Below are 17270 nucleotides of genomic sequence, written 5' to 3'. Positions count from 1 at the left end.
ATCGGTGTAGCTTAAAAGCAAGTGGCTTATCTCATTCAAGTCAGGTCATTTTGGGGGTTCCCTCTCAAACTAAGCCCCAAAGACCAGACTCAGGTCTTTAGGTTAGACTAGTGAAGAGTATGCCCCCCCCCGCGTTAGTTAAGTCTTTCCCCTTATAGCATCCCTAGGTGGCTCTATTTATTGCCAGGGTTACCGCCAACTTTCCTTAACTGTTGGTTTGGGTCAGGCTACCTACTAGAGACATCTAGGAAGAGCTTTATTCTCACACTTTTTTTTTTTAAATAAGCAAGTATAAACCAGGGATAACACCTACCTTAAATATTGTTTGAACAAGGTAGCCAATAACATAAATGGAAGCATGTGTGAACCTTAAATTAATATATAAGGTGTCACCACTTCACTGGTTTACTTAATACCATTCAGCTTTTTATACCATACCAAGGGACCTAGTGATTAGGTAATTGTTAACAATAGTCTATAGATTAATTCTTAAAGCAGTTTACTGGCTTACCCCTATATTCTCAGCACTGACCAGGTGTACAGTAAAGGATTAGGGAATGAAACTGTGGCAGAAACCAGGCAGACTTACATTTTACCTGTAGGATAGTTCGGACACTTGGACTAGGCCTCATCTTCTCATCTTTAAATTCTGGCACCTGGCGGGCATTCTTCATAGAATTATCAGACCAAATATCGAGCACCATCTATACTACTCTTCTGTCCCATGCCGTCAGGTGTTGCTGGTGGTAGATCACCTAGGCATCCCCATGACAACTTCAAAGGGTCCTTCATGAAGGCAGGCATTTGTTTCCAGTTGGTCACTTTCGAAATGTCTTAAAGAATATTACCTCTACCTAGGAATCCCTTATGTGCCTAGCAAAATCCACTGAGTTAAATATCTGGCAAGTAAAATCCTCAATACTGCCAATCACGTCCCACTAGCAAATCCTGATGCAAACTATTTTCTCTGGATCCCCTTTATTAATACGAGCCACAAAAGTTGCTTGTCCCAACAACTTCCGAAATGTTCAGGCAACAGCTTCTAATCCCTCTTCTTTTCAACAGGCTTCCACCAATCAGCCACAAACTAGATGAAGTCACTCAGCCGCAGCAATGGGCGCAGGCACAGGCGCGGCCTGGCCTGTGTTTTGTTCTGTTGTGCATCCAATTCGATGACACCCAACAACTTCTCTGCTCATCTTCAAACGGTTCCCACGGTGCAGTTAGAACTCAAATTCTTTAGGTATGTAGCCACGTACTGCCTTTGCACGACGGTGACAGAGTCGAATAGTTTCAACCAAACCCAAACCCTCTGCCATGAACTTGCCCCTGATGCAGTGACCCTGGAGGACACAGGACTGCTCTCCAGGGACCTGAGTCCTCCAGGAACAGGCAGCCTCATCTTCCCCCAGGGCAGAGATTGGTGGGTTTGAACAGGGCACTGAGCAGCCCAACTTGAAACTCACTACAGCAACAGCCACGATCAAGTTACCTACAAGCTGCCCATTCACCTGTAGCGTTTGCTGACCTCTGCTCTAAGATCCGATCTCTATTTGCCTCCATTAGAATTTCAACCACTCTCACTTTAACCGCACATGCATGCACTATTCCCCAACCAAGCCCTTTCTATCCAACTATTTTTGCATTTGCTGTTGTAACTGCCTAGGAAATGCCCCAAGCTCACACTGTCCCTTAATTACCATTTTATCAGCTCAAGGTTCAGTTCTGAGCCTGCCTTCCATGAACCAGGCGCCCCATTCAACCTCCCCAGGTCCCTACTGGCTGTGAAGCAGTGACATGGTCATGGCTATTTCAAATGCACACTGATGGAGAATCCCACATCCAGAATACAAGCTCCACGGGGGGGCAGGAACCCCACCTGCCCACTCCCACCACTTCCCCATTTTAACCAGCGTCAAATCCAGCAGCCAAGGCAGGCTGCTGCCTGCCACGGCCAGGGTCTCCATCCTGGTCAGTATCCGAGGTTGAGTCCCCAGTGCTGCAGAAAGCTGAGAGGGGGATTAGTTGGCATCCGGATAGGGGGCACGTGACTCTCACATTCTCCCCAGTGTGAGTCCACCGTGACCTCTCCAAGTGAGGATAGCATCAGGAAATCCTGGCAAGCCAAAGTCACAGGAAGACAAAGAAGCTCTCAACTTCGGATTATTATGGTTAAGAATTTTATTATCAAAATTATTACATCTCTTGTGAAAGTTCAAATGTTACAGCAAGGTGTAAACACTCCACTTGAGAAAGAAGCGATACTTCTTCTCTTCCAAGAGTCCCCCCACCCGCCCGCCCCCACCCCCCAAGAGGTCTGGTCTTGACAGCACCCTGCCCACACAGAGTGGCTGGGGGCTCTGCGCGTGCCAGGCAGGGTGAGGGCAGCCTGCCCGCTGGCCTCTCCCCCTGGTTATCACACAGAGGGAGAATGCGAACCCCAGCCCAAATGGAGAGACACTGACATACGCTTTATATAATATACAGAGAAACCAGCATCCCAGGCAGCTCGACTCCACTCCCTATGCTCTCCCAGACGGATGGGCTTGTGGGGACAACAAAGAGAAGAACTCTGCTGAAGTCTCAGCACTAAACAAATAAAATATCTCCCCTCATGTGAGCAAACACCTGATTTCAATTCTGAAAAGTGAAATTTTGTAACAGTCACACACAGAGAGAGAGGACTGTGCATCTGATAGTTGTAGGAGAAGGTGAAAGGCTGGGTATGCAAGAGGCTGGGCAAAGAGGGAGGAGGAGGAGGAGAAACAATGAAGAGGGAAGGAAGGAGGGAGACTCACAGTATTATCTTGTCCCAAAGAAAAGAAGTAAGGTCCACTGCAGCACCAGGGTGTACACCTGTCAGACACTCACTACCCCTACCGTGGTTACAACTGAATACAAAATTAGATAAATAAAAACACGCTGGATATTACAGTCAACAAGTGAAAGAAAGCCGCTGGCAACCGTATGGAATTTAAAGATTGTGTACCCCGCCTGGCCTGGCTCCAGGCCCCCAGGGGAGTACAGCAGGCACAGCGCACTGACGGGGAGAAGCCACTCTGCTCTCACTGCTCACTCAGCACAGTGCAGCGCGCGGTGTGGGCTGGCTTGGTAACTCTCAACTTGTCCACTCTCCAGCAAGAGCAACCCCCCACCACCCAAAGCAACATGGGGTGTGCCCACACAGTCCCAGTCCTGGCCGTGCCACTCCACCATTCTCACCCTGCAGCCATGAGTGCACTCCCCCCAGCCACGGAGGGGGGTGCGACTCATGGGATCCTCAACTCCTGATTGATTGGGAGCAGAAACAAAACAAAACAAAACCTCAAACAATCCCCAAACCGCTTGGGTATCAAATCCCAATCAAATTTATTGCCCAAGGCGAACAAGGAGCCATCTAGCTGGCCGATCTCACGCACCATTCACCGTTTCTTTTGCCTACATGCTTCACAGGTCTCTGAGGCGTGGACTCGCTGGAAGAGTGGGACTGTAAGAGCCGGAGCTGCAGAGAACCTGCACTTACCAAGACAACCTGCTCCTGGCCTCGATCAAGAGCCGACCGCGCATGAGCTCCTTTTCAGAGACCCAGGCACTCCTCAGGCAGAGCCTGCTCCGCGCCTTACTACTTATTGGTGGTGTTAAGGCAAAGCCTTGAGAATGTTTTTGGTGGGTGTTACCTCGGCCAGATCACTTCCTTTTAGACTAGGTGTTTCAAGGCGAACATTTACATGCCTACCTTTGTGTCCTTTGTGCATAAAACCCTTATGCTACTCAGATGGCTTTGGGCATTAAGATTGGCTCTTTTAACTTTTTTTTTCCTTTGAAAAGAATTAAAAAAAAAAAATTAAACGATGTTCTCACTGCACAAGTGACTATAGGCTACGGGCAAGGTTGGGAGATGAGGCTTCAACACAACTCATTGCACTTAGAACCGTTACTAACCAAAACACCATTTGCCTATCAACAATGTACCCCTTAACAGCAGGGAGAAACTTCTTTATAGTCACTGCTTCAGACAAGATTTACATCTTTCTCCAAGGCCAGAGGCCAGTCGGGACCACAAGTCTTGTTTCTTGCTGACCAGACCCCAATCCTCTGGCACCGTGTACCTCCCTTCCCCAGCAGGATGCTTGGCCTAGGATCCAGAGGCAGCTGGCAGGAAGCAGCCATGGGCTCATTCCGTCTGTATGCCCAAGTCCAGAAGCCCTAGGAAAGTCCTGTCTGAGTCTTGACTCCTGACCCTTGCAGCGGCTGGAGTCGATACTGGGGCACACCCCCACTCCCACGGTGTGGATAGTGCTGTGAATTGGAAACCGCAGATACCCTGGAGGCCTGGCAGGCAGCTGACTGCCCAGCACTGGGCAGACTGATAGTCCGTAAGTCTGATGGCAACGACGACGACCGAGAGTTCTGAGGAAAGGAGGTGGAACTCGGAGTTCCTGTGCTGGACTGCGAAACCGAGTCTGGGCTTGGGGAGTCTGAGGGGCCCTGTGGGGGAGGGCTCGCAGCACTCGAAGGGCAGTTCCTCCTCGGAAGACTGCTCCCAGGGCCGTTTCCGGACTGCGGCTGGCTGCTATAATACCCTGGTGTCCCTGAAAATGGGACCAGTGAGTCTGTGGAAACAGGGTGGGCAGGGCTGGAATAGGACGCAGAAGAGAGGGATGACTCTGAAGAACCATGGGAGGGAGGGTTTCCAGGCCTCAGTGCTGGAGTTCGGTAACTGTACCCTGGAGATTGCGTGGGATGTCCTCTAAAAGGGGAGGGGCTCTGCTGAAGGAGGCTTTGTGATTCTGTCCGTGGACTGTCACACTGCAGGAGCTACAAAGTATTGGAAGGAAAAATATATAGAGGTGAACAAACCCGTTAAACAGCTTGTGAACATTTACAGTAACTCCTCCCCTTTTCTTTCAAATCACAGGTTCTTTTTGGGGTACCAAAGACAGCAAAAATGGTGCTTTCTGGCCACCATGTTTATTTGACCTTTTATTACCCGTAAGCAAGCAGGCGGCTGAAAAGAAAAGCCTCTTCACATAAAAGCATCTCAACCACAGAGGAGGCCAGGTCCTCCAAACATCTGGAACCTGGAACATGTTCCCCTGCCCAGAGAGCAGCAATCTGTCTTACCTGATAGCTGTACCTGGACGGGCTGTAAACAGTGGCCCCTTTAGAGAGTGCCGAACTCAGTGCCTCTGGGCCTTCGGCATCGGCAGGGTCTGGAAGAGCAGAAAATCACACTGACATCTTAGACTAAGTGAGAAACACCCACCGCTGTGAAAAACCCTTTCTTTGTGAAAACTGGGTGAGTACGGCATGGCAGAAGAGCACACGGGAGGCTAATTATGGGTGATTTTTAAAGTGCCTGATGTGATTTCTGTCACCCTTGTGTTTTCTTTCATCCTTCGTCAAGGCGGATTCCCAGGCCTTTGGAGAGAAGAGTTACAGAAAGGCATCCCTTGGGGAAAAGAGCAGACAGAGAGCAGCGACACTAGGCCCCACGAACAGTGTCACCCCAAAGAGCAGACCCGAGCTTGAGTTAGAACTCAGCCTCGTAAATGAAGTTCAACTGTGTGGAGCCTGGCTCCTGAGCCAGGAACCCAACCAATGGCAGAAGGCCATGGCTCACCTGGGTCCTTCTCTGCGGTGTTACTGTCCCATGTGGGAGAGGGCTCTCCTTTCTGGGCCACACGCACACTGCTCCGGAGGACCTTCGGGATGCTCCCTCCTTCTCGAAGCCGTTCTACCGATGTGGGAACCATCCTGGGAAAAGTTCAAGTTCAAGGTACAGAACTTTAGAACCCCGTGTCGCGACCAAATGAAGCCTCGACAGAGGCTGGTACAATATTCTCTCAATGTAGTCTCTTCCCGTTTTCTTCAGAATTAATTCCCAACAAGACTGTTTCCACCGCCTCAAACCAAGTCAAAAATGCAAAAGAAAAAACCATTCTAAAGCAAACGAAACCCAACAGCTTCTATTAACCTCCGTTTTGAAATGCTTATTTTCATCGGTAAGCGGTGCGTGTGGCATACAATATCCGCAACAAGTGTTTCACAGATGACTGGATTGCCACTCTTTTGAGCTGTGTCCTCTTTCTCAGCGTCTTCAGCTTGGATCCCTGAACACCGAGCTGCACTCTCGGTGCACACTCATGTGGTACTCCGCGACTTGCCACAAACACTATCAATCCCTTCACTCCTGGTTTCCCCCCAAACCAGACAAATTCTTCTAGAGGGCTGTGCAAGCTCCTCTGCATAGACTGACTCCAGTCCATGGAGCAGAGCTATACACTGGCTGGACCCGACTTACCTCTGACATGAGATGAGGAAATAGGAGGGGCAGTGTCAGTGCCCACCAAGAACAGAGCTCATCTGTGTGTTCATGAGTATATGATGTCCAAAAGGTTTCTCTGCAGACTTGGTGGCATTTCTTTGCCTCCGCCAAATGCGGGGTTATGGCTGGTACTATTAAGTAGGCCGAGTAGGACAGAGAGCACTGCCTGCCGTTTCTCTCAGCTACGACTTCCCATGTAAACAGGGCAAATTTAGGAATGATCCTAGGTGCAGCATCAAGTGTAAGCTTACCATCTACTGCTGATATTCTCTTGAGGCCTGCAGTGAGTTGACGTTGTGCCCCTGGAGTCTGATGGGCTTACCGCCTCCAAATGGGACACAGAGGAATGAGACGGAGAGAATTTTTTGTGAGGGGAAGACGGGGCTCGGGCTGAGGAGCCCTGTCCGCCGTGGGGGCCGGAGTCAGAGCCTGCATCACTGCTGCTTGGCCCGGCGCCTGCAGACTTGCTTTTGCTCTGCAAGGAGCCAGTTCCCCCACCGGCAGACTCCTTGGCTTCTTGTTTCCGTTTTCGGTACTCTAGCAGGGACACCTAGAAGAGAAACAAGGCTCTGGCTACTAACCAACACCAGGAAGAGGAGAGAAGGTGGGATGCTAGCAAACCCTGAGTCAAGTCAAACAAAACAGGCATCAATGAACTCTGGCTAATCTTTCTAGGTATGAGAGAGCCCTGAGCACGGCTCCATGTTTAAAGCAGTCAGAGCTGATAAGGAGAGACCGAACCAGGAGATGATCGTTCTGAAGGCCATTTAACAGCAGGCATCAACTTCCTTTCTGCCTGGAAAAAACTGTGTGAGCACACCAGGCCCTTCCCATTGTGCTCTTACTCTCACAGCCATCGGCAGCCCTGGGAGCGGCCTGAAAAAGGAGGGTGCAACGTTTGGGAAGCTTGCCCAAGTGGATGGGACTTCCCAGGTGATTCTAATAATTCTTCCTCCCTCCTGAGGAGCCTCTGAGTTCGCGGTTTTGCTTTATGCTTGAAACAAGAGGTAGGAAAAGAAAACAATGTTCCAGTTTTTTCAAGATATATCTAGGGTTTTATTACGGATTATGTTTTACACATTGAAAACCTGCAGTAGAAGGACAAAGGAGAAGCAATGAGATCCAGTTTATACTTCAGCAAGATGAGTGCAGAAAATGTATACTTGGAAACATCTCAGCTCCCACATCATCTACGGGACGGAAAAAAGAGCTTCTTCTGTTACGAAAGCTAGACCTCCTTTATCCTCCCACAGCCTCACAGGTCTCCTCTGCTGCTGGAGAACAGGCTCTTTTTAGGGAAGTCATTTTTCTTCCCCCTTTTTTAATCATTTTATTAGGGGCTCATACAACTCTTATCACAATCCATACATACATCAATTGTGTAAAGCGCATTTGTACATTCATTGCCCTCATCATTCTCAAAACATTAGCTCTCCACTTAAGCCCCCGGCATCAGGTCCTCATTTTCCCCTCCCTCCCCGCTACCCCCTCCCTCATGAGCCCTTGATAATTTATAAATTTTTATTCTGTCATATCTTGCCCGGTCCGACGTCTCCCTTCACCCACTTTTCTGTTGTCCATCCCCCAGGGAGGAGGTCACATGTAGATCCTTGTAATCGGTTCCCTCTTTCGAACCCACTCTCTCTCTACCCTACCAGTATCGCCACTCACACCACTGGTCCTGAAGGGATCACCCGCCCTGGATTCCCTATATTTCCAGTTTCTATCTGTACCAGTGTACATCCTCTGGTCTACCCAGACTTGCAAGGTAGAATTCGGATCATGATATTGGGGGAGGGGGGAAGGAAGCATTTAGGAACTAGAGGAAAGTTATTATTCATCGTTGCTACATAGGCTCTTATCACCACCCATCTATTGTGTCAAGCACATTCGTACATATGCTGCCATCATCATTTTCTTTCTCCTGTGTCAGCTCATTCCCCAGCGCCCCCCACCCCCCCCCAGCCCTGAACGCGCTCTTTACACTGGGGTCAATCTACCAGAGTCTTGCCTGCTCCTGTTAGTTCTGTGAGGGGAAAGGCTGTTTATTCAGTCTATTTGGCTCCTTATTTTCAAAGTCCAGCATAGAGCCTGGTATGTAACAGGTATGCAAAAGTTTCAGAAATAGCAATTCTAAAAACAAAAAAACAAATAATTCTAGTCACTTCTGCACAAAATAATTAAGTAAGATCATAATTATAAAAGTGTTTGCTGGAGAGTAAGGGGGAACCGATGATCGATGGGGGACGGATGACAGAAACCATGGGGGAAGAGAGACAGCGGTCAGTGTAAGATATGAAGATAATAATTTATAATTTATTCAATGGGTTACAAGGGTTGGGGTGGGGATGGGGGAAGAGGAGCTGATACCAAGGGCCCAATGGAAAGTAAATATCTAGAAAAGAACGATGGCAACAGATCTACAAATATGCTCTATACAATTGAAGTATGCATTGTTATAAGGATTGTAAGAGCCCCCAATAAAATGGTCTTAAAAAAAAAAAGTTTGCCATTTCATTGTTCCCAATAGTTGATGGTGTTAATGCAACATTTTCTAGACACATTACCATCTAGCTCATCCTAATTTGCCTTTTGTCATTCTGGTGTCCAAATCAAAGCATAACAAAAGTAGGAAATAAAAACTTAACAAAAGTAGGAAAACAAAGTTTTGAGCAATTTTTAAAAACACTAACCTCAGAAGGGAATGGGTACAATTCTAGTAATGTGTCTTACTGTAACATAAACATTGGAGAAGTACTGAAACTTGTCATGATGTGAGACTATCCCAAACCGAGGACTTTCAGCATCCCTAGCCTCGTCCCAAGGAGTCCCTGATTGCGTAGTGCGGTTATGAGTTGGGGATGCTAATCATAAAGTTGGCAGTTCAAAACCACCAGCTGCTCCTGTGGGACAGAGCTGAGGCTTTCTGCTCTCAGTCTTGGAACCCCCAAGGTCAGTACTACTCCGTCTTCTAGGGACGGACGTTGATGTCAGTGCGGTCGGTCAGTCAGTCTTGGAGCCTCATCCTCAGCACTATTAAAATGAAGACACCACAGCAACCCAAAGCACTCCACCTACATTTCCCAACATCCCCACTCAAAACGCTCGCTCACCTGATCTTGATCAAACGAGTTAACGTAAAACTTGCTTCTTCAGCCTCAGCATTTACAAATGGAAAATTACCCATTTTAGTGTGGGGATTAACCGTGCCTACAGCTTGAGAACTGACAAAACATAAGCTGTTTTTCTTTAAAACTGCTGCACCCTTTGAATTGCCTCTTAGTACATTGCACAGAGCAAGCATTTAAGTTTGCTGCATACTTAAGCAGTCGCCAAACTGTACTGTTTTTTATTCAACATGGGCAGAGACTATGTCTTACTATCTTTACTTTCGTTAACACTGAGCCACGTGAACACACAGCAGGCAGCCAATAGATAAGCCATGGCTGAGATTTCTAGAACAGGCATTACTTGCAAGTAAGGTCCGACTTGTTGGCAAGCTCTTTAGGGCCTGGCTCCTCTTGCCTGTCTACTCTCCACTTTCTCCTGGGTCCTCCTAGCCTTCCACTGAAGCTCTAGCAACAAACCGTCATCTGCAGCCCTACAGTGCCTTCTTCACAGGGGCTCACATCATGGGGCCACTCACCTTCTTCCTCTGCGGTGGGTTCTGCGGGGCAGATGGGAGTCCTTCACAGGTCCTCTCACCACCAGGTGACATGGGTCCACGAGAAAGGTCTTTCATAAATCCATGCTCGTATCTGCTGGGAAACCCTTCTGCGGGGGAACAGTATCCCCCATCCAAAAGGAAAGGCTTCCTATCCCCTACCAGGGGAGAACCTCGATACAGTCCATCTGCTCGAGGCATAGCGTTCAAAGGGGAGTAGGCATACATTAAGTTAAACTCTGTCCGAAATGCCTGGTCCGAGTTTCTTACAAGGGTCTGATGTCCATCTCCACTCCTGCTTGGAAAGCCAGACTCAGACGTGGGCCCGACAGAAGGATGAGGAGCCAGGTCAGAATGGGCTGAGTTGGGCTGAGAGGGCCTGTCAGCACAGTTGTTAGTGTTGGAGTCAAGGTATCCGACTTTTGTCAAATCGATGTCTTTTCGGTGACAAAGCTGGAAGAACATAAATCCATGGAGACATGGGGTGGGGAGAAAGGGACATGTCAATGGGCAGGAAGGAAGGGAAGTGCGAAAGGACACAGGTAAACAAGTAAAGATGGAAGTACAGGAGGAGAGAAAGCCATTAACACCTGTACAAGTCCCAAGCAGCAACAGTGCATAGAGGCCAGATTGCTAAAGAACCCTGGCCTCTCCCAATCTGCTTTCAAGTCTTTCCGTAGAGCATCAGGGTAAGTCAGAATTAGATAATTGGCAAAATGTGACTATTTTGCCTGCTTAGCCTTTCATCAGGTTTGCTACACTAAAGGACTTCGGATTTCTTGGAGCCCCATGCACACTACAGAGGTGAGACTGGTGTTATTCAATTCCTACATTAACAGTGATGGAAGGAGGGGTGGGGAAGAAAGGTGAAGGAAAGCAGAAAGTGTAAGCTCCTGGTTCAGTAAAGGAGGATGGGGTTCGGACGTCAACCAGCCAGTACTGCATTCACTTTCACTATCAAGCAGGTGCAGGGCTCCTCAATTCTTCTCATCTATGTCAGCCACTCAGAATGCCTCGAAGACCCAGCACAGCTGAGCAAATGAAACCATGTCCTGGACCAAATAACCACCTGGCTGGGATTTGGTTGTCATCACTTGCTAACCGAAGACTTTCCCACCACAGGTCAACGAGATAACCCTATAGAGATCATTATCATCTTTAAACCCACATTTTTCACCACTGGGTCAATTATAGCTAACTCTACACAAAGAATGGTCCGAGAAACCCAGATACCACACCATGTTAATCTCCAGACAGCGCTATCTGAGAACCACTGGGAAGAGTGTTACTTTCCCAGTTAACACTGAGAGAAAAGATGCCCAACATCAGAACATACCCTTTCAATTCCACTCTGATTTCAAAACATTCTGACTCCAAACTTGATCAACTGTCATTGAGTTCAGTCCCAATTTTAGGCTATTGGAGGAGTATACATTTTAGTTAATTCCTGAAAGATTATGAAAGACTATCCTTTTTACTTCAAGAGGAAAAGGCTCCTTGTAAATTTGTGGAGTTAATTATGACCTGATTTGTTCAATGATTGTAACAGTTAAATTATAGCACTGAAATCCAAATTGAACATCTTTAGCATTTTTTCTGAGAAAAGCCATTCGACCGCTCTTTTTGAGCCATTTAACTGAGACCCTACCTGGTGCAGCCAACGTGGCTTGACTGAAGGTCTATGGCACAGAAGCCACAGACTGGTCTAGCAGCTTCTTCGTGTACAGTCAAGAACCAGAGAAAAAGAACAGGGAGCTGAGAGAAAAAATTATTTCCTTTTCCACAAAAGCAGTCCAACCTCTCAAGCAAAGCCCAGCCATCAGGCCACAGAGACCTGTTGGATAAGGAACAAGGTCCCAGGGACGCCTCTCTCCCGCTGGAAGCCTCTACCAGTCTCAAGTAATAAAGTCAAAAGAGCGCTTACCAACTTTTGATTCAATGCTCCTTAACAGACCTTATCTGTTACTTAGGCTTTAACAAAGCTCTATCACATCTCAGGCTTCCTTTAAACTTTTTACATTCCATCTTTAACAAATTCTTCACCCACCCCCTTCCCCCAAATAACCCCTCCTCTATTTTATTTTCCTCAATCTACATTAACCATCCTGAGACAGTCACACATGGGGAGTCACTCACCTTACTGTGATAGATCAGCCACCCTCCAACCCAACACCCCATTCACTCCGATTCCCCCAGCCCGCCCCAAACATCCATGCACTCACTCTCAGCCTCCCCGTGGGATTGAGATGGGTGTGATAACTACCTCGGGTGACAGGGATTCGGGCCTATGCGCAGGGGAACTCTCAGGGGAGGATATGTTCTAGAGGAGGGAAAAGCATCTTGTTATTCATCTACTCCAAGTCAAGAAGCAAAGCAAAACAAACAAAAACTTAAAAAAAAAAAAAAAAAGCAAGCATAGATGTTAGCCAGACTTTTGTTTTTGGTGCGGGTAGGCGGGGAGGGAATGGGTTGGGAAAGCAGAAATGTACAGGGGAAATATTTAATTGCAGAACCCATCTCAATGGAAAGAATGTCTTGTTGAAATGCATCCTTTTGTCTCTGGAAGCATTTATGTGTAAATAGGCTATAATGTGTCATGTTATAATCCAACACCCCAAGCTGCTATCAGGAAGGAATTAAACTGGTGAAAGTTGGCAGTACATTATTTTGTATTTCAGCTGAGTTGTTATTGAGTTATTGTTATTGAATCCTCCTTATTCTCATAAGCCCCTTTTTATCTTCCCATTTCCAAATTTTTCGTATGCCACATCACTTCCATGCTGGGGGTTTGCTTAGCAGGCGGGGGGCTGCCAGGGCCAGGCAGACAGAGTGCTTTCAGAATGGCTATTACAGGAAATGTAGAATTTAACAAGGCTCTACCACATCTGAGACACTTAACTGAAATACCTGGACTCTCTAGTTCACAGGTTTGGTTCTTGATACAGTCTAGTTAGCCTGAGAGCTACTATCAATGCTTTCTAATGTTAAAATCATCATACTTTGGGGAACACAGGCAAAAAAAAAAAAAAAAAAAAAAAAGACTACTGAGACTCAAGAGTCTGTGTCCTAGACCGGGTTCTCCTTGGTATTCCGAGGCAGCACCCCTGTAACACTTGTGCACCGGTAAATTTTACACTGGAGATGCCATGGGGTGCCAGGGCCTGGACAAGGGGAGGGACTCTGGCCCACTGAGGACTAGGTGGCAGGCCTGCCATATACTGTGGAAGGAAAATCATGGCTGCTGTACCAGACCAGGGTGTCGGGTGCACATTTTTTTCCTGCCAAGCAGGCAGGTGGGTGGTGTTATATGCATGTGTATGATAGACAATGGTGTATGGATCTCGGAGGAGGAAGAGAAAGAAGGGAAAAGGATTTTGGTGGAAGGGGGATGTTAAATGAACTGCTCTCCCGACATTGCTTCCGCTTCTCCTCAAATGCTCCTTCCTCAAGCTCTTGTTCTCTTCCATTGCATGCCTCCTACCCTTCAGCATGGAGAGCTTTCCTCATTCCTCTGAAATGCCACCTTACCCTTTTCTTCTTTCAAAAACACTCTTCACCACACTAAGCTGTCACTAGCTGGGATATTGTTCTGTGTCCAATGTCTAAAATGCGGCTTCGCTGTAGCCCTTGGCTCTCTTCTTCTGATGGGACACCTACTCCCCATGTCTGTGTAAGAACATAAGCAAATGTATGACACTTAGAATGGTGAGGAGGATGAGTCAGGATTGGGACGTTTGACTATTACTGATGAGAAAGTGAAAATTCCTTAGTTAAACCACAAATTGAAATTAGTGTAAACACTTTTTGAAGGGAAGTCCCACTAAAAATATTACATAAAAATATCGACTTTGCCTCTTGGTATTCCAACATTAGGCTTGAACCATATAGCATTAACTTGATCTTTGACCTCTTTTAAAAGAAGTAAAAACACCTTGGACTCACATGGCGCTTCTTAATTATACAAACTGCTCCAAAGGAGAGGGAGTGCACTCCATGCAAAATAAGGCTGCTTTGGAAAGCAGCTCACCTTCTACTTTCATCTCCACGAACACTAAAACATGCACTGATAAAACACAGGGAAGAAACTCAGTCCCTATAATATGCTACACTCTGGGGCGTGTGCTCTCATGAAAAACTAACTGCTTTAGTTTAATCTGACATAGGGTATTTGATCCGGAGTAAACGTGGGTCAGGGCAGCTCCCCTCACGACAAAGGAAAACACCAATTCTTCAGCAGGAGCCCTGTCCACTGTCAGCAGTTGTGCTCCCAAAGGGTCTAGGGTCAGATGCAGTCATTTCCCAAATTTGCTATTACTCTTTTCTGAGTTAAGCCATTTAAAATCCAGGTTATTTATTAATCCTCATGTTCTCCTCAGAGTTGAGCAGGGAGGATGGCATTGGCTAGAATATTCACCGTTATCAGAGAACATATCTGGAGAAATACAAGGAAGGGACTAAATGTATTCATCGGTGAGAATAAATGTTTCTGAGAAGAAAACGTGTCCATTTAATGATAAAGTAATAAACATCACATGAATACGTTGTACATATAAATTGGTTAGCAAACGTGATTCAAAATTCTTGCAATGCCAGAGACGCACTTTTCTTACTTAATCCAAAGAATGTCAGTCTGACAAATGCATGGTGCTATCCCTTTGTCTGCCTCTCATTCCTAATACAGATTAACAAGGGCAATAGCCTAGAGTAAGAAAAAAACAGAAGAACACAAACCACTACCTCATGTACCGTAAGCCATCTCCCAATGCTATCTCAATCTCTGTATGCTTAGGCTATGATGAGAATACAAAATGACAGGGGAAAGATGCTTTAAGGACTAAAGGCCTGGAAGCAGAGACACAATCAATCAGTATTATGTGAACTCCCAAGCTGGTATCATTATGGTTACTGTAGGCAGCTAGAGGCCTATTTTAACCACAGAATACAGTAAAGATAAAGAAGGAGATCCAGCATGCTGAGCATTACTTACAAGTTCTGGAGGCTCATGGACTACATGCAAGAGATGAATGTGATCTGTGTTCCTAATAAGGGAAAGGGAGGGTGGCTGCCAAGATGAGAGGCTACCAGGTAATAGGTCACACTGACCCTTAAGTTTCCCATTTTTTGTCAAGACAGTGAAGGAACACAGGAAAGAAACATTCCATATGACGTTGTATTTGAAATGAGGTGCACATAATGTTCACAATCCAGCACTCCCAACAACCAAACCCAAATCACCTCAAACTGCAGAGGAGTATTACAGCGACTAGCAGTAGTAAGAGATGTGACTGGTGAGAACACGAGGCTGTATCCATTTCGACAATCCTCTTCTCCTGGATGAGATGAACCAGGTGCGGTCAGCTGGGGACTCTTTGATCCTGGATTGGGAGGGGGCGGTGTGACTGGAGATAGAGGCTGTAGTAACTTGGTGACATTCTGCTCCATCAGATAGCGAGACTTCCATTTCTTTAATGGGCTCAACAAGTCTGTGAAACACAAGCTTGGATTAGAGTCTGAAACCACAGCTTAATGGAGGCTGTGCAGTAAAGATCCATCCGTTTCTAATCGGTAATGACCCTTAATTCTTCTTATGCCTCATCCCATTAAGTTATCTCTTCCAATCAACCCAAAGATCGCAGGTACTTTGAATTTACCACACTTAATACTTAAAACATTGCATCTCTTAGTAAAAATGTTAGATGAACTGACACTTCTAATGGCTGATTCTTATGGCTTAATCAACTAATTTTACATCCAGTGTGAGAAACACCCTTAATCTACTACCATGCCACTAACTCAAGCTACAGAGAAGATAAATCCATATCCCTTACTCATTTATATACTTCTGCCACTTTTCAACAGCTGTTTCTGCGATGATTTAGTTAAGAGTTATACATCATTTCCATATCCATATCCTGGGTGATCAAAATGTGACATGACTTCTATAAAGGCTACTCCAATTATTTTTAGTAACTAGGCTAGCACTACTACTTTGCTGATGGAAATAAATCTCTTACCTAGACTTCTCCCACTGTACTTAAGAAGGTAGATCTGCTAAAAATGCAAATTACTAGCACTATAATTTTATTTACTGTTCAGCTTACACAAACCACTTCACTTTTCCCAAGAAAAAACTCTTTACATCCATGTACAGTTAAAAAGATATTCATACATCTATTATATGCAGGCTACCTAACTAGGTATATGAAATAATGGTTAATATGTAAGAGGGCTTTCAAAAGCTTGTATGTTACATGCTTTATGTGAACTAGCCACAACATAGGTCCCTGTTGTGTGTATATCTGTACTTTAAAAATAAAGCTATTTTTACTAACATGGTACATGTTTGCTTTATATGAATTAGTAGATTTAATTTCAATAGCTCTGTAAATCCAGCAATATTCTCAGCACCCCCGTTTCAAAGATGAGGGCAGAGAGGTAAAGACTAGGCAATATGCCTCCAACGTTCTTCTTAATAACTAAATTATGTCCCCAAATGGAAGCATTTACCCCGTCTCTAAGGCAGCGGTTCTCAACCTTCCTAATGCCACGACCCTTTAATACAGTTCCTCATGTTGTGGTGACCACCCCCCAACCAGAAAATTATTTTCCTCGCTACATCATAACTGTGATTTTGCTACTGTTATGAATGGGGCGACGCCTATGAAAGGGTCATTTGACCCCCAAAAGGGTTGCGACCCACAGGTTGATAAGTGCTGCTCTAAGGAAAAGCCTGGGGACAGACAGCAGGTCATAATCAGGAAGACTCATCTGGAAGTACTATTACTTCCATGCAGGACAGACTGGAAATTGGGAAACCGCATATGACTACAATAGGTGACACAGGAGCTGAGGCACCAAAACAGTAAAAGCTAAAATAAATGGAAAAAACCCGAAGTATATTTTTCTTCTGTGATATCTGTGAATTTTTTCTAGATTATTAATATTTACTTTTAAAACAATAATGTACTAATTTGATATTGCCTTCATAAAGTTTATGGGGCAGTGATCACTTGCCTTTTTCCTAGTTTAATAGCATTGTACTTACAAAGCACAACTTTTTAAACCGAGAGTTAATTTTACTGCGTTACCTGCTGCCATGGACACTTCCATGCAGAACGGGGTGAGTCTGCCCATTGTTTACGGCTTTCTCCACCTGCCCACACATTTCCCCAAGACTATCTAAGCAGATGTGTACGTCACTCAGCACCCACTGGAAACTGCCCATGGAGTCCATTCCGACCCACAGCGATCCTACAAGGGCTTTGTGGGCCCTGAGAC

General features: G+C 46.0%; 1 protein-coding gene across 11 annotated transcripts in view; it reads right to left on the bottom strand.

The window, feature by feature from the left end:
* Positions 1–2308: 2308 nt before the first annotated feature.
* Positions 2309–17270, bottom strand: part of SETD5 (SET domain containing 5) — a 79428-nt gene continuing 64466 nt past the window's right edge. For 10 of the 11 annotated variants that reach the window (XM_045289949.1, XM_045289953.1, XM_004702260.3 and 7 more), the window contains 6 exons: positions 15228–15475; positions 9975–10445; positions 6580–6878; positions 5624–5757; positions 5125–5213; positions 2309–4818 (listed from right to left, as the gene is read on the bottom strand). In XM_045289949.1, the coding sequence (XP_045145884.1) occupies positions 4207–4818; positions 5125–5213; positions 5624–5757; positions 6580–6878; positions 9975–10445; positions 15228–15475 (1853 nt within the window). In that variant the 3' untranslated portion in view covers positions 2309–4206. The remainder of the gene's footprint in view (positions 4819–5124; positions 5214–5623; positions 5758–6579; positions 6879–9974; positions 10446–15227; positions 15476–17270) is intronic. The other variant, XM_045289955.1, reaches the window with a different exon arrangement.

This window comes from Echinops telfairi, unplaced genomic scaffold (assembly GCF_000313985.2).
Source record: "Echinops telfairi isolate 266 unplaced genomic scaffold, ASM31398v2 ScPeMD7_31;HRSCAF=116, whole genome shotgun sequence".
NCBI lineage: Eukaryota > Metazoa > Chordata > Mammalia > Afrosoricida > Tenrecidae > Echinops > Echinops telfairi.
The sequence above is the reverse complement of the archived record's forward strand: the minus strand, read 5'-3'. Positions and strand labels throughout refer to the sequence as shown.